The sequence below is a fragment of the Coregonus lavaretus genome (genome assembly GCF_964263955.1).
Source record: "Coregonus lavaretus genome assembly, contig: HAP1_SCAFFOLD_875, whole genome shotgun sequence".
In the NCBI taxonomy this organism is placed as follows: Eukaryota; Metazoa; Chordata; class Actinopteri; order Salmoniformes; family Salmonidae; genus Coregonus; species Coregonus lavaretus.
Genome location: NW_028157683.1, coordinates 142,421 through 160,424, shown reverse-complemented (window position 1 = coordinate 160,424; position 18,004 = coordinate 142,421). Strand labels below are relative to the sequence as shown.

General features: G+C 46.1%; 1 protein-coding gene across 1 annotated transcript in view; it reads right to left on the bottom strand.

Annotated features, from left to right (window-relative positions):
- Positions 1-18,004, bottom strand: part of LOC311125076 (uncharacterized protein) — a 40,555-nt gene that overhangs the window by 8,603 nt on the left and 13,948 nt on the right. Inside the window, exons 3-6 of the mRNA XM_084199146.1 lie at positions 16,752-16,898; positions 5,112-5,782; positions 4,353-4,889; positions 3,446-4,199 (exon numbers count right to left, since the gene is read on the bottom strand). Coding sequence (XP_084055272.1) covers positions 3,446-4,199; positions 4,353-4,889; positions 5,112-5,782; positions 16,752-16,898 — 2,109 coding nt within the window. The remainder of the gene's footprint in view (positions 1-3,445; positions 4,200-4,352; positions 4,890-5,111; positions 5,783-16,751; positions 16,899-18,004) is intronic.

Genomic DNA, 18,004 nt, shown 5'->3' with positions numbered 1-18,004 from the left:
ACTGCCTTTGAAGTGAGGGATCTAACATTAAGTAACCCTATTTTGAGATGTGAGGTATCACGATCTCTTTCAATAATGGCAGGAATGGAGGAGGTCTTTATCCTAATAAGATTGCTAGGGTGAACACCACCATGTTTAGTTTTGCCCAACCTAGGTCGAGGCACAGACACAGTCTCAATGGGTATGGCTGAGCTGACTACACTGACTATGCTATTGGCAGACTCCACTAAGCTGGCAGGTTGGCTAACAGCCTGCTGCCTGGCCTGCACCCTATTTCACTGTGGGGCTAGAGGAGTTAGAGCCCTATCTATGTTGGTAGATAAGAGGAGAGCACCCCTCCAGCTAGGATGGAGTCCGTCACTCCTCAGCAGGTCAGGCTTGATCCTGTTTGTGGGTGAGTCCCAGAAAGAGGGCCAATTATCCACAAATGTTATCTTTTGGGAGGGGCAGAAAACAGTTTTCAACCAGCGATTGAGTGCTGAGACTCTGCTGTAGAGCTCGTCACTTCCCCTAACTGGGAGGGGGCCAGAGACAATTACTCGATGCCGACACATCTTTCTAGCTGATTTACACGCTGAAGCTATGTTGCACTTGGTGACCTCTGACTGTTTCATCCTAACATCGTTGGTGCCGACGTGGATAACAATATCTCTATACTCTCTACACTCGCCAGTTTTAGCTTTAGCCAGCACCATCTTTAGATTAGCCTTAACGTCGGTAGCCCTGCCCCCTGGTAAACAGTGTATGATCGCTGGGTGATTCGTTTTAAGTCTAATACTGCGGGTAATGGAGTCGCCAATGACTAGGGTTTTCAATTTGTCAGAGCTAATGGTGGGAGCCTTCGGAGTCTCAGACCCCGTAACGGGAGGAGTAGAGACTAGAGAAGACTCAGACTCAGACTCCGACTCGCTACATAATGGGGAAAACCGGTTGAAGGTTTCTGTCGGCTGAATGAGCGACACCGGTTGAGCATTCCAACAGTATTTCCCTCCAGAAGCCATGAGAAAGTTGTCCGGCTGCGGGGACTGTGCGGGGGGATTTATACTAACGTTACTGTCTGTACTTACTGGTGGCACAGACGCTGTTTCTTCCTTTCCTACACTGATATTACTCTTGCCTAACGATTGCGTCTGAAGCTGGGCTTGTAGCACAGCTATTCTCGCCGTAAGGCGAGAATTCTCCTGTATATTATGAGTACAGCGACTGCAATTTGAAGACATCATGTTAATGTTACTACTTAGCTTCGGCTGTTGAAGATGTTGATGAACCATGTCCAGATAAAGCGTCCGGAGTGAAAAAGTTGAATAAGGGAAAAAAGTTGCGATGGAAAAAAGGAAAATAACGTAAAGTTGGCAGCTAAAACGCACAGGAAAATGACTCTTCTGTCTCGGGATAAACGTCCGGGGTGAAAAAGTTTAACGAAAAAAGATGAGTGAGGACAAAACTAAAAAGTTGGTAAATTTGTTGTATTAAATCGAGCACACAGCCATGCAATCTCCATAGACAAACATTGGCAGTAGAATGTCCTTAATGAAGAGCTCAGCGAGTTTCAACGTGGCACCGTCATAGGATGACACCTTTCCAACAAGTCAGTTCGCCCTGCTAGAGCTGCCCCGGTCAACTGTCAGTGCTGTTATTGTGAAGAGGTCTAGGAGCAACAACAGCTCAGCCATGAAGTGGTAGGCCACACAAGCTCACAGAACGGGACCGCCGACTGCTGAAGCGTGTAAAACTTTAGTATAAAGATTTCTTTATCCTATCCCAGGTATTCCTTAAAGAGGTGGGGTTTCAAGTGTCTCTGGAAGGTGGTGAGTGACTCCGCTGTTCTGGCATCGTGAGGGAGCTTGTTCCACCATTGGGGTGCCAGAGCAGCGAACAGCTTTGACTGGGCTGAGCGGGAACTGTGCTTCCGCAGAGGTAGGGGGGCCAGCAGGCCAGAGGTGGATGAACGCAGTGCCCTCGTTTGGGTGTAGGGACTGATCAGAGCCTGAAGGTACGGAGGTGCCGTTCCCCTCACAGCTCCGTAGGCAAGCACCATGGTCTTGTAGCAGATGCGAGCTTCAACTGGAAGCCAGTGGAGTGTGCGGAGGAGCGGGGTGACGTGAGAGAACATGGGAAGGTTGAACACCAGACGGGCTGCGGCATTCTGGATGAGTTGTAGGGGTTTAATGGCACAGGCAGGGAGGCCAGCCAACAGCGAGTTGCAGTAATCCAGACGGGAGATGACAAGTGCCTGGATTAGGACCTGTGCCGCTTTCTGTCTTTCAAGTCAGTTTATGAAAATGCCCTTTTTTGTTACAAATGTAACTTGAACCATGAATAAACACATTAACTAATAATGACTAACTTCTTGTAGCAGGCATTAGAGGCTAGAGAACAATCTCTCAAGCCCACGTGCTAGTGAATAGCCAGCTAATCTTTACCTGGATGTATTTGCTTGCTAACAAGGTTCAACAGTTGAATTGTTACGACCACACCCTTCTGTCTGTCTCCAACTGTTTGAACAGCATGCTAGCCTGTCCACTTTGTTCAGATGTTGAAATCAAGTGGCCTACCTTATTTCTCAGAATGAGAACGAGTTGCCAATTCCTTATATAATTGTTTTATGCTTATGCACATTTATAAACAGACTAGACAGCTAGGATAACAGTCTTTGGCTAAAATGCTGCTAACGGTACGTGGTACCACAATGCCGCGCGCGACAAACTGAGCATTAATTTTCCAGAATCAATGTTCATTGATACTCTGGTTTTAGTCGTGTCTGCTCTGTGCGCAATTTGAGGAGTTGAGACATAAAAAGCGTATCGTTAAAAAACGTAACTTCTCTATTATAGTAAAATGTCTCAATGTGTTTGTGTCCATATGACCGATTCTGTTGGACCAAACCTCAAAATGCAAATAGCGAGTTGAAACCGCTCGTCAGAGAGGAAGATGTGATATCACAACTTTGTTGGCGTGAGAGGCAGGGGGAGGGGCTTGGTGTGTAAACCATAGAGGAAGAGGCGAAGCGCTAGAATCTGTCCAAAAATAAGGGTAATGTGTTTATATGGGCTTATTTTGGACCTATTCTTTTTGCCTGCCTTCCCACCTCTTGGATGACGACTCCCATTGTTAGGGAGGAGACGTGCATCTCGTCAGTATACAGATCTCTGAGCAAAAGAGACCAGAAAAAAACAATGAGAAAAAGCTGATAAAAACTAAAAACTAAACCATGATTCATGCGATGCAGGCATTTGGAATATCGCTCAAAAACGCACATTCTAATTAATCAAATTCATTTGATATATCGCCTAGTCAGAAGTAACAGTGTTGAAAAGAGAAGCAACAGTCAGAAGTAACAGTGTTTAGAAGGAACATTTAGATGTAAAGGTTTTGAGAAGCAACAAACAGAAGTAAGTGTTGAGAAGCAACAGTCAGAAGTAACAGTGTTTAGGAGTGTACTTACGTGTTGTCTGAGAGTCGGTTGTTGCTTTGGGAGAAGTCTTGGCGTCTGGTCTTTTCCCCCAGCTTTCCAACAGGCTCTATATAGCAGACAGTACTGGCACTCAGATCCACAAGGCTGGAGCTCCTGTCACTGGCTGGGTCCTGGGAGGGGTCCTTAGCTGGACCAGTGCTGAGGCTGACGCTGGGACTCTGGGCTGACTGCTCTTCAGGGAATAGGGCTTTCCTCCCTGAAGTCTGCAACGTGCTTCTGACAGTGGCCACCGGGAGCGCTTCTCTGCCCGAGGAGAAGATGGCGCCAAAGGTGGCCAGAGAGCGCTTGACCGTCTTGGGAGTGGAGAGGTCCTTCCTCTTCACCAGGGTCTGACCTGCTCCAGGTCGAGGTGAGGAGGCGTTCTGAGGAGGTCGCAGGGACTTAGCAGGCCTGGTCCGGACTGGTCTGGGCTTGGACTTACTTCTCACCACCTTGCGTGTTTTTGGGTTAGGCTGGGGTTGATGGGGTGAAGGTGTTTTTGGGTTAGGCTGGGGTTGTTGAGGGAAGGAAAAGGTGCGGCCAGCATTCTCTGGGGGGTTGTTGGTCTCCCACCAGTTCACTGGAGCTTTCCTCCTCCTGCGTTTCTCTGGAGCCTCCCTGGCCTGGTGCTGCTGCCTGCTGGGGGTAACGGTAGCAGAGTGGGGGGTAATGTTAGTGGGTGTGGCATCACTCTGGGGTTTACACTTGGGAGTGCAGTTGTAGAGCCAGTCAAACACCTTCTCACCTGAGAAGAGACACAAGCAGAACACAAATCACCACATATTTCAATAACAGCTGTTTGAGATGACAGTACATATTTTGTATATTACTAAGCTTGATTTATGAGTGAACTATATTCCCTTGAAGGAAAATGGATGGCGTTAATATGAAGCCTTACTTGAGGTGAGTGTATGCTGTCTGAGAGGGCTGGGCATGGCCTCCTGTTCCTCTTCTCTCTGACCTTCAGGCCTCGCTGGCTCCTCTGTACTGGCTATCGTCTGCTTCTTAGGTCTGCCCTTCTTGGGCTTCTCTGCTTTCTGCTCTGCAGTCTGATTGGACCACGGTTTCTTCTCTGTGGTCTGATTGGACGAGGGTTTATTTGCTGCTGACTGATTGGACGAGGGTTTCTTCTTTGCGTTCTGATTAAACAAGGGTTTTGATGGCCCGTCCTCCTGCCCTGACTCCACAGAGGAATGTCTTGCTGGTTTAGATGTAGTTGTCTTGTTATTCTGTTTGGACTTGTTGTCTGTCTCTGTGAGCTGTGTGTTGACAGGACTGATGAGCCACCAGGGACCAGGCTCGGTCCTCTTCCACTTCCCTGCTAACTGGGAGGAGTCAGCCTCACCAGTAGGGGCGGGGCAGACCTCCTGGGCCTTACAATTGGCTGGAACCTTAGAGATGACTCGTCTCTGTCCTGTTGGTGCCGACTGTAGAACTGTGGAGGAAAGACAACATTACATCTAGCCTTTTATGTAAACTACATTTTTTCCCATTGATTGTTTTGTGAATGTTTTTTATATATTTTTTTATTTGTTGAGAGCTCTTACAAAACATATTCCTATACCTACAAATGGCATGATACAACTTGAACTTGTGATGAACGTTGTAGTCAGAAAAACCATCATGATGTGTGATGTCAGCTGTCAGGGGATATTACCTGGAGAAACATCCTGGTCTGCAGCCGCTTCACTCTCCTCCTCCATGGTGACGGGCTCCTCCCCAGCTCGACCTGACAGTCTCCTGGTCTTCCCAGACTGCCGGCCTCGTCCTCGGCTCGTCTTGGGGTTCACCTTGTCACCTTGGATACCAGCTTTGGATTTAGAGATTCTGGGAACTTTCTTTTCTGTTTTGGTGTGGCTAGGTTTAGGCTTGGCCCCTCCTCCTGGTGCCTCTTGTTCCAGGTCACCTGCTGTCGTTGGTTCAGATAACAGGTTGTTGACTTTCTTCTTTTCTTGTTCTATGTCGTCTGCCTCGAGGTCAACATGATTAACAGGCCCATCACCCTGAGGTCCTACCCCCGGGGGACTAGAGTCCCTCTCCTTCCTGGTTGTAGGATTCTTTCCCTTCTTCTCTTTAGTTGTCCGAGGTCTGTCTGTCCCTCCTGATCTCTGATTGGCTGTAGCCTTGGTGAGTATGTCTGCTGAGGCATTGTCACTACTGTGTGATTGGTTCTGCTGCTTTGGTCGTGGTTTGGCTGTGGTCCTGATGGGGTCAAACTTCCAGCGATGGGAGAACCAGGGAGGCTCATAATCCTCCAGGATCAGGAAGTCATCCTCCAGCTCGGTGAGAGGAGGTTCTCTCACTGGAGACGCCAGGGCTTTCCTAGGACTGAACAGAAACAGGGCTTTAACCCTCTGACCTCTAACCCTAGCCTCTAACCCTTTCCTAGGGCTGACCAGAAACACAGCATTGACCACAGCCTCTGACCTCTAACCCTAGCCTCTAACCCTTTCCTAGGGCTGACCAGAAACACAGCATTGACCACAGCCTCTGACCTCTAACCCTAGCCTCTAACCCTTTCCTAGGGCTGACCAGAAACACAGCATTGACCACAGCCTCTGACCTCTAACCCTAGCCTCTAACCCTTTCCTAGGGCTGACCAGAAACACAGCATTGACCACAGCCTCTGACCTCTAACCCTAGCCTCTAACCCTTTCCTAGGGCTGACCAGAAACACAGCATTGACCACAGCCTCTGACCTCTAACCCTAGCCTCTAACCCTTTCCTAGGGCTGACCAGAAACACAGCATTGACCACAGCCTCTGACCTCTAACCCTAGCCTCTAACCCTTTCCTAGGGCTGACCAGAAACACAGCATTGACCACAGCCTCTGACCTCTAACCCTTTCCTAGGGCTGACCAGAAACACAGCATTGACCACAGCCTCTGACCTCTAACCCTTTCCTAGGGCTGACCAGAAACACAGCATTGACCACAGCCTCTGACCTCTAACCCTTTCCTAGGGCTGACCAGAAACACAGCATTGACCACAGCCTCTGACCTCTAACCCTTTCCTAGGGCTGACCAGAAACACAGCATTGACCACAGCCTCTGACCTCTAACCCTAGCCTCTAACCCTTTCCTAGGGCTGACCAGAAACACAGCATTGACCACAGCCTCTGACCTCTAACCCTAGCCTCTAACCCTTTCCTAGGGCTGACCAGAAACACAGCATTGACCACAGCCTCTGACCTCTAACCCTAGCCTCTAACCCTTTCCTAGGGCTGACCAGAAACACAGCATTGACCACAGCCTCTGACCTATAACCCTAGCCTCTAACCCTTTCCTAGGGCTGACCAGAAACACAGCATTGACCACAGCCTCTGACCTATAACCCTAGCCTCTAACCCTTTCCTAGGGCTGACCAGAAACACAGCATTGACCACAGCCTCTGACCTCTAACCCTTTCCTAGGGCTGACCAGAAACACAGCATTGACCACAGCCTCTGACCTCTAACCCTAGCCTCTAACCCTTTCCTAGGGCTGACCAGAAACACAGCATTGACCACAGCCTCTGACCTCTAACCCTTTCCTAGGGCTGACCAGAAACACAGCATTGACCACAGCCTCTGACCTCTAACCCTAGCCTCTAACCCTTTCCTAGGGCTGACCAGAAACACAGCATTGACCACAGCCTCTGACCTCTAACCCTAGCCTCTAACCCTTTCCTAGGGCTGACCAGAAACACAGCATTGACCACAGCCTCTGACCTCTAACCCTTTCCTAGGGCTTATGAGTGAGAAAGTTAGACGCACAAATATCATACCCCAAAAACGCTAACCTCCCCTGTTATTGTAATGGTGAGAGGTTAGCATGTCTTGGTGGGATATTTGTGCGTCTAACTTTCTCACTCATCATTATTCATGATTCATTCAGGACTATCCGTAATCATGGTAGCATCCACATTAATGTAGTAGTGTTTCAAAACATATTCTCTTCTGATTTACAAAAGAAGTGTCTCCAAAATGACAATTATTTACCATAAAATGGGGGGACAACGTCAAAAGGGCAGTAATTTATAAACGGTCTAAACTCGATATGGATGAAAATACCCTCAAATTAAAGCTGACAGTCTGTACTTTAACCTCAGTCATTGTATCATTTCAAATCCAAAGTGCTGGAGTACAGAGGCAAGACAACTAAATAATTGTCACTGTCCCAATACTTTGAGCTCCCTGTATTCTGCCCTGTAGCAAAGAGAAAATGTTGCGGTTTTAAAGCTAATTTCCTGCAATTATATGCATTTAGCCATGCAGTGTTCTTTTGGTCACACATAAAATATAAACTGACAGTACAAAACATTAAGAACACCTTCCTAATATTGAGTTGCACCCCCTTTTGCCCTCAGAACAGCCTCAATTCATCGGAGCATGGACTCTACAAGGTGTCGAAAGCGTTCCACAGGGATACTGGCCCATGTTGACTCCAATGCTTCCCACAGTTGTCTCAAGTTGTCTGGATGTCCTTTGGGGGGTGGACCATTATTGATACACACAGGAAACTACGGAGCATGAAAAACCCAGCAGCGTTGCAGTTCTTGACACAAACTGGTGTGCCTGGCATGACTCCGGTCTCCTCTCCTTCATCTACACTGACTGAAGTGGATTTAACAAGTGACATCAATAAGAGATCATAGCTTTCACCTGGATTCACCTGGTCCCTCTATGTCAGATGCCATACACGCCGTCTGCCCGTTTCAGTTGAAACCATGATTCATCGCTGAAGAGCACACTTCACCAGTGTGCCAGTGGCCATTGAAGGTGAGCATTTGCCCACTGAAGTCAGGTCAAGACCCTGGTGAGGACGACGAGCACGCAGATGAGCTTCCCTGAGACCATTTCTGACAGTTTGTGCAGAAATTATTCGGTTGTGCAAACCCAGTTTAATCAGCTGTCCTGGTGGCTGGTCTCAGACGATCCCGCAGGTGAAGAAGCCGGATGTGGAGGTCCTAGACTGGCCGGTTGGACGTACTGCCAAAATCTCTAAAACAATGTTGGAGGTGGCTTATGGTAATGAAATGAACATTAAATATTCTGGCAAAAGTTCTGGTGGACATTCCTGCAGTCAGCATGCCAATTGCACACTCCCTCAAAACTTGAGACATGTGGCATTGTGTTGTGTGACAAAACTGCACATTTTAGAGTGGCCTTTAATTGTCCCCAGCACAAGGTGCACCTGTGTAATGATCATGCTGTTTAATCAGCTTCTTGATATGCCACACCTGTCAGGTGGATGGATTATCTGGGCAAAGGAGAAATGCTCACTAAAAGGGATGTCAAAATGTGCGCACAACATTTGAGAAAATATGCTTTTTGTGCATATGAAAGATTTCTGGGATCTTTTATTTCAGCTCATGAAACATGGGACCAACACTTTACATGTTGCGTTTATGTTTTAGTTCAGGACTGAATGGCATTTATGGTGAGTTTGGTCATTTACAAGAGAATGAAAAGGTTTTGATGCTTGTCTGCTCTGATGTCCTCTGTAGCTCAGCTGGTAGAGCACGGCGCTTGTAACGCCAAGGTAGTGGGTTCGATCCCCGGGACCACCCATACACAAAGATGTATGCACGCATGACTGTAAGTCGCTTTGGATAAAAGCGTCTGCTAAATGGCATATTAATTAATTAAGTATTTAATTAATTAATTAAAATGCAGCATGTGTACACGCTGTGTCTGGAGTCGGTAGGGCAACGGGCCTGACTGAGAGAAGATGGGGGAGGAGCAGACTGGCCCGAGAACAGAGGAGAGAAAATGCAAGGAAATTAAAAATGTTGGCAGCTGTACAGAGAACTCATCCAAAGGGCTTTGACCTCTCAAATACGGCAGAAAGCTTACACAATAAGATGCACCGTCACCTTATTAATTCAGAAACGTACTAAGATAACGTGACCCCTAAGTTTAACTTGCTAGTTAACGCAGAATTCCTCATTTTTATAATATAATATGCCATTTAGCAGACGCTTTTATCCAAAGTGACTTACAGTCATGCGTGCGTACATTATAAAAAAAAAAAATGGTGTATGGGTGGTCCTGGGGATCGAACCCGTTACAAGCGCCGTGCTCTACCAGCTGAGCTACAGAGGACCACTTTTTCACGAAAGGAACAAATATAAAACGTGTAAGAAATCTCTAAATGCAGATCTAAAATGGTTCTTATTGTCATTTCTGCATCAGACTATTTTTGTGCTTCAATTGCACTTTGCACTGATGAGATTCAGGAACTGGCAGACAGCGCTCTGACTGATGAGATTCAGGAACTGGCAGACAGGGCTCTGACTGATGAGATTCAGGAACTGGCAGACAGCGCTCTGACTGATGAGATTCAGGAACTGGCAGACAGCGCTCTGACTGATGAGATTCAGGAACTGGCAGACAGCGCTCTGACTGATGAGATTCAGGAACTGGCAGACAGCGCTCTGACTGATGAGATTCAGGAACTGGCAGACAGCGCTCTGACTGATGAGATTCAGGAACTGGCAGACAGCGCTCTGACTGATGAGATTCAGGAACTGGCAGACAGCGCTCTGACTGATGAGATTCAGGAACTGGCAGACAGCGCTCTGACTGATGAGATTCAGGAACTGGCAGACAGCGCTCTGACTGATGAGATTCAGGAACTGGCAGACAGCGCTCTGACTGATGAGATTCAGGAACTGGCAGACAGCGCTCTGACTGATGAGATTCAGGAACTGGCAGACAGCGCTCTGACTGATGAGATTCAGGAACTGGCAGACAGCGCTCTGACTGATGAGATTCAGGAACTGGCAGACAGCGCTCTGACTGATGAGATTCAGGAACTGGCAGACAGCGCTCTGACTGATGAGATTCAGGAACTGGCAGACAGGGCTCTGACTGATGAGATTCAGGAACTGGCAGACAGCGCTCTGACTGATGAGATTCAGGAACTGGCAGACAGCGCTCTGACTGATGTGGAGGTTTTTTCTCAGGTACTTTTCTCAGTGTAGACAGTCTACTTTTCTCCATAAAATTCAAGATTTACTTGAAACAAAACATTGGAACTGTAGCTGGCTACATTATTTATATGATAAACATTAAATGCCTAACCCTTTCCTAGGGCTGAACAGAAACAAATCATTAACCTAACCTCTAACATGCTGACAAGACCGTCGCACGCATCCACACCAGACGCGATCAGGACACGCAGGTTGAAATATCAAAGCGAACTCTGAACCTACTATATTAATTTGGGGACAGGTCGAAACACATTAAACATTCATGAACATTTAGCTAGTTAGCTTGCTGTTGCTAGCTAATTGGTCCTGGGATATACAGTGCCTTCGGAACGTATTCAGACCCCTTGCCTTTTTCCACATTTTGTTATGTTACAGCCTTATTCTAAAATGGATTAAATACAAATGTTTCCTCAGCACTGTACACACAATACCCCATAATAACAAAGCAAAAAAAGTTTTGACATTTTTGCAAACAGAAATACCTCAATTTCGAGTCTCATAGCAAAGGGTCTGAATACTTATACAAATGTAATATCGGTTATTCATTTTTTTATAAATTTGCAAATTTTGAAAAATGTCTTTTTGCTTTGTCATTATGGGGTAGTGTGTGTAGATTGATGAGGAACATTTAAAATGTAATCCATACTACTAAAAACCAATGAGGAGCGAGTCAAGCGTCACAAATACAACCGAGTTCTATTTCAGCGCCTGGCTACGCAGACGCTCGTTGACGCGCTCGAGCAGATCAGATAAAATGATTGAATACACATCATTAACCCTAGCATCTAACCCCTAACCCTTTCATAGAGCTGAACAGAAACACATCATTAACCCTAACCCCTAACCCCTAACCCTTTCATAGAGCTGAACAGAAACACATCATTAACCCTAGCATCTAACCCCTAACCCTTTCATAGAGCTGAACAGAAACACATCATTAACCCTAGCATCTAACCCCTAACCCTTTCATAGAGCTGAACAGAAACACATCATTAACCCTAGCATCTAACACCTAACCCTTTCATAGGGCTGAACAGAAACACATCATTAACCCTAACCCCTAACCCTTTCATAGAGCTGAACAGAAACACATCATTAACCCTAACCTCTAACCCTTTCATAGGGCTGAACAGAAACACATCATTAACCCTAACCTCTAACCCTTTCATAGGGCTGAACAGAAACACATCATTAACCCTAACCCCTAACCCTTTCATAGAGCTGAACAGAAACACATCATTAACCCTAGCATCTAACACCTAACCCTTTCATAGGGCTGAACAGAAACACATCATTAACCCTAACCCCTAACCCTTTCATAGAGCTGAACAGAAACACATCATTAACCCTAACCTCTAACCCTTTCATAGAGCTGAACAGAAACACATCATTAACCCTAGCCTCTAACCCCTAACCCTTTCATAGAGCTGAACAGAAACACATCATTAACCCTAACCTCTAACTCCTAACCCTTTCATAGAGCTGAACAGAAACACATCATTAACCCTAACCTCTAACCCTTTCATAGGGCTGAACAGAAACACATCATTAACCCTAACCTCTAACCCTTTCATAGAGCTGAACAGAAACACATCATTAACCCTAGCCTCTAACCCCTTCATAGAGCTGAACAGAAACACATCATTAACCCTAACCTCTAACCCCTAACCCTTTCATAGAGCTGAACAGAAACACATCATTAACCCTAGCATCTAACACCTAACCCTTTCATAGGGCTGAACAGAAACACATCATTAACCCTAACCCCTAACCCTTTCATAGAGCTGAACATAAACACATCATTAACCCTAACCTCTAACCCCTAACCCTTTCATAGAGCTGAACAGAAACACATCATTAACCCTAACCTCTAACCCCTTCATAGAGCTGAACAGAAACACATCATTACCCCTAACCTCTAACCCTTTCATAGGGCTGAACAGAAACACATCATTAACCCTAACCTCTAACCTCTAACCCTTTCATAGAGCTGAACAGAAACACATCATTAACCCTAACCTCTAACCCCTAACCCTTTCATAGGGCTGAACAGAAACACATCATTAACCCTAACCCCTAACCCTTTCATAGAGCTGAACAGAAACACATCATTAACCCTAGCATCTAACCCCTAACCCTTTCATAGGGCTGAACAGAAACACATCATTAACCCTAACCTCTAACCCCTAACCCTTTCATAGAGCTGAACAGAAACACATCATTAACCCTAACCTCTAACCCCTTCATAGAGCTGAACAGAAACACATCATTAACCCTAACCTCTAACCCTTTCATAGAGCTGAACAGAAACACATAATTAACCCTAACCTCTAACCTCTAACCCCTTTCATAGGGCTGAACAGAAACACATCATTACCCCTAACCTCTAACCCTTTCATAGGGCTGAACAGAAACACATCATTAACCCTAACCTCTAACCCCTTCATAGAGCTGAACAGAAACACATCATTAACCCTAACCTCTAACCTCTAACCCTTTCATAGAGCTGAACAGAAACACGGCATTCAGGGTCCCCCCAGGAGTTTTAAACAAGGTGGTGCTGATAAGTCAGTCGAGGGGGAGGTGCTTTGAACACCTGTAACTGCCATTTCCTGCAATCTAAAAACTTGAATTAAGTGATTAAGTGCAAATTAATTAATTTTGTAAATATCATTAATACTGGTTGTATTTTTTACATAGTGGTGCAGTCAAGTCCACACCTTTCCTCCCGGCCGGCTCGGCCCACCCTCCTGCAACATGGCTGAGTGACTCATTGCGAGCTTACAGAACTGGGCTGCGGGCAGCTGAGAGAAAATGGAGGAAAACCAAACTTCCAGAGAACCTGTCATCTTTTCACTCCCTCCTCTCTACATTCTCTTCCTCTGTATCCGCTGCTAAAGCCACTTTCTACCACTCTAAATTTCAAGCTTCTGCCTCTAACCCTAGGAAACTCTTTTCCACCATCTCCTCCCTCCTTAATCCTCCACCCCCTCCCTCTCTGCAGACAACTTTGTTAACCACTTTAAAAAGAAGGTTGATGACATCTGCTCCTCATTCACTCAGCCTATTGAGTCCACTGGTCCCACTCACACAGAACTACCCTACGCCTTGACCTCTTTCTCCCCTCTCTCTCCAGATGACATCCTGCGACTAGTGAGTTCTGCCCGCTCGACCCCATCCCCTCCTCCAGACCATCTCTGGAGACCTTCTCCCATTCCAGAAGCCATGGATTACAGGAAACATCCGCACTGAGCTAAAGGGTAGAGCTGCCGCTTTCAAGGAACGGGACTCTAACCCGGACGCTTATAAGAAATCCCGCTATGACCTCCGACGAACCATCAAACAGGCAAAGAGTCAATACAGGTCTAAGAAGTGGTTTAGCTCGTCTGGTAGGCTTGTGTCACTGGGCAGCTCGCGGCTGTGCTTCCCTTTGTAGTCTGTTTCCCTGCATTAAAGTCCCCGGCCACTAGGAGCGCTGCATCTGGATGAGCGTTTTCCTGTTGATTAATGGCCTTGTACAACTCATTCAGAGCTATCTTAATGCCGGCATTGGTTTGTGGTGGTAAATAGACAGCTATGAAAAATATAGATGAAAGGAAACTTAAATCCGTTCTCCCATTCCTCACCCCTGACCACTGGCTGCGTCCCCTCTGACTTCAAATTGCCCCAGTCGCTCCCATCCTCAAGAAACAAACACTCGTCTCCTCTGACGTCAAAAACTATAGACCTGTATCCCTTCTTTTCTTTCCTGAGTGGCGCAGTGGTCTAAGGCACTGCATCGCAGTGCTAACTGTGCCACTAGAGATCCTGGTTCTCAACACTTTTTTTGTTGTTGTTTTATTCTTACTTTTTTTTGTTTAAAATAAATGCACTGTTGGTTAAGGGCTGTAAGTAAGCATTTCACTGTAATGTCTGCACCTGTTGTATTCGGCGCATGTGACCAATACAATTTGATTTGATTTGATTTGATATGTGGTTGTCCCACCTAGCTACAGTGAGGGAAAAAAGTATTTGATCTCCTTCTGATTTTGTACGTTTGCCCACTGACAAAGAAATGATCAGTCTATAATTTTAATGGAAGGTTTATTTGAACAGTGAGAGACAGAATAACAAAAAAATCCAGAAAAACGCATGTCAAAAATGTTATAAATTGATTTGCATTTTAAATGAGGGAAATAAGTATTTGACCCCCTCTCAATCAGAAAGATTTCTGGCTCCCAGGTGTCTTTTATACAGGTAACGAGCTGAGATTAGGAGCACACTCTTTAAGGGAGTGCTCCTAATCTCATCTTGTTACCTGTATAAAAGACACCTGTCCACAGAAGCAATCAATCAGATTCCAAACTCTCCACCATGGCCAAGACCAAAGAGCTCTCCAAGGATGTCAGGGACAAGATTGTAGACCTACACAAGGCTGGAATGGGTTACAAGACCATCGCCAAGCAGCTTGGTGAGAAGGTGACAACAGTTGGTGCGTTTATTCGCAAATGGAAGAAACACAAAAGAACTGTCAATCTCCCTCGGCCTGGGGCTCCATGCAAGATCTCACCTCATGGAGTTGCAATGATCATGAGAACGGTGAGGAATCAGCCCAGAACTACACGGGAGGATCTTGTCAATGATCTCAAGGCAGCTGGGACCATAGACACCAAGAAAACAATTGATAACACACTACGCTGCTCAAAAAAGCACATATACAGGACCGTCTGAAGTTTGCCAATGAACATCTGAATGATTCAGAGGATAACTGGGTGTTGTGGTGAGATGAGACCAAAATCGAGCTCTTTGGCATCAACTCAACTCGCCGTGTTTGGACGAGGAGGAATGCTGCCTATGACCCCAAGAACACCATCCCCACCGTCAAACATGGAGGTGGAAACATTATGCTTTGGGGGTGTTTTTCTGCTAAGGGGACAGGACAACTTCACCGCATCAAAGGGACGATGGACGGCGCCATGTACCGTCAAATCTTGGGTGAGAACTTCCTTCCCTCAGCCAGGGCATTGAAAATGGGTCGTGGATGGGTATTCCAGCATGGCCAAGGCAACAAAGGAGTGGCTCAAGAAGAAGCACATTAAGGTCCTGGAGTGGCCTAGCCAGTAGTTGCCAAACGTCAGCCTCGAAACCTTAATGACTTGGAGAAGATCTGCAAAGAGGAGTGGGACAAAATCCCTCCTGAGATGTGTGCAAACTTGGTGGCCAACTACAAGAAACGTCTGACCTCTGATTGCCAACAAGGGTTTTGCCACCGAGTACTAAGTCATGTTTTGCAGAGGGGTTAAATACTTATTTCCCTCATTAAAATGCAAATCAATTTATAACATTTGTGACATGCGTTTTTCTGGATTATTTTGTTGTTATTCTGTCTCTCACTGTTCAAATAAACCTACCATTAAAATTATAGACTGATCATGTCTTTGTCAGTGTTCAAACGTACAAAATCAGCAGGGGATCAAATACTTTTTTCCCTCACTGTATCTGAAGATGAATGCACTGACTAAGTCACCCTGTGATATGTGGTTGTCCCACCTAGCTAACTAAGTCGCTCTGGATAAGAGCGTCGGCTAAATGACTAAAATGTAAATCCCCAATCACGCTTGTAGACGACATTGGCTACGTGTCAGTTTGTCACTTTCAGGAAGTTGGAGTAATACCATGATCAATTACTGAAGACATTGGCTCTAATCCAGGTTGTGCCTTTATCTTTCGAGACAATTAACAACTAAGGAAGAATATTTCACTTCTCTCATTGACTTCTCAAACCCCAAACTCCAGCCAGGTATACTTCGCAAGCATTCCCGGAAGTATTGCGATGTTGGGCATCTGGGTTTAGAAACTCAGGGAGGGGCCTTCCGAGTGGCACAGTGGTCAAAGGCAATTAACTGTGAGATCCTGGTTCGAGTCCAGGCTTGACCGGGAGACCCATTGGGCGGCGCACAATTGGCCAAGCGCCGTCCAGGGTAGGGGAGGGTTTTGCCGGCAGTGCACGCTGACTCAGTCGCCAGGTGTACAGTGTTTCCTCCGGCACATTGGTGCGGCTGGCTTCCGGGTTAAGTGGGCATTGTGTCAAGAAGCAGTGCGGCTCGGTTGTGTTGTGTTTCGGAGGACGCACTACTTTCGACCTTCGCCTCTCCCGTGTCCGTACGGGAGTTGCAGCGATGGGACAAGACTGTAACTACCAATTGGATACCCTGAAATTGGGTAGAAAAAAGGGGGTAAAATACTAAAAAAAAGAGACTCAGGGAGGGCCACTACTGTGGATATTGTAAACAGGACAGTTCTAATCATTCATTGGGTTAAATGAAAACAGATGTGGACTCACCAGGCAGGCTTTGACTGACCAGCCTCTCTCAGCTTCTGGAGAAAGGAGGATGTGGCTTTCCTTTCCTGTGTTGCCTCCTTCTCTGGTGGTTGGGCCAGACTCCTCTTCTCTGGTGCTGGTTGTTCTTTGGGTTCCACTTTCTCTGTGCTGCAGAGGGACAGTGTCAACTTCATGGAGAATTAACACAATTAACACAATAGGGATGTGTCAAATTCTTAACATTTAAACTGCCATTTTTGTCCAGTTTCCTTTAGAACAATAAGAACAAGTGATACAATTCCAGATGAAATCCCAATGCAGAATATGGTCCTATTACGTACCACAGTCCTAGACACAGTAGGCTACCGGTAGTCTGTCACTTCATATTATGAGACAAAAACACACTAACTAGCAATGATTCATGAGAAAAATAGTTTGAGAGCTTGCGCTTTGTACTTGCAGACTAATCATTGTACAATTTCTCCACCAAGGCCATCATGGTTTTTCAACATGGCATCTGGTAGTCTGGTTCTGGATATGCCATCAGGGTATTGAAGTCAACATCCTCTGCCATTGACAATGGCTGCATTACAACTGCAGTCATTTCTGGAATCAGCGCTGTGATTTTCTCACTCCCTTATCACACTTCAATAGTGTGAAGCAGTCTAGGGCCTGTGCTGCCGCCAGCAACGGTTTGTTCACCCTTTCAGATGGTGAAGCATTGCATCTGTACTACCATTACCGTACCTCAATTCCACCTCGCAAAGTTTGCATTTCACCACCTACTCATTTAACTCCTCAAAGTGTTGCTATACATACAGGACTTCCTCAGTGTTGCTATACATACAGGACTTCCTCAGTGTTGCTATACATACAGGACTTCCTCAGTGTTGCTATACATACAGGACTTCCTCAGTGTTGCCATACAGGACTTCACTACTATCGCTTGCCTTTGATGGTTGATGGTGTGCGGAGCTCTTTATATCTGTGGCAAATCATTTGAAAGATGCATATCACCCTCACACCATAACACCTCCTCCTCCATGCATTACGTGGAAAATACACATGCGGAGATCATCCATTCACCCGCACCGCGTCTCAAAGACACAGCGGTTGGAACCAAAAATCTCAAATTTGGACTCCAGACCAAAGTACACATTTCCACCATTGCTTTGCTGTTGACGATGTCTGTGATTTTATTTAGAATTCAAGGCACACTTAACCAGCATAGCTACCACAGCATTCTGCAGCGATACGCCATCCCATCTGGTTTT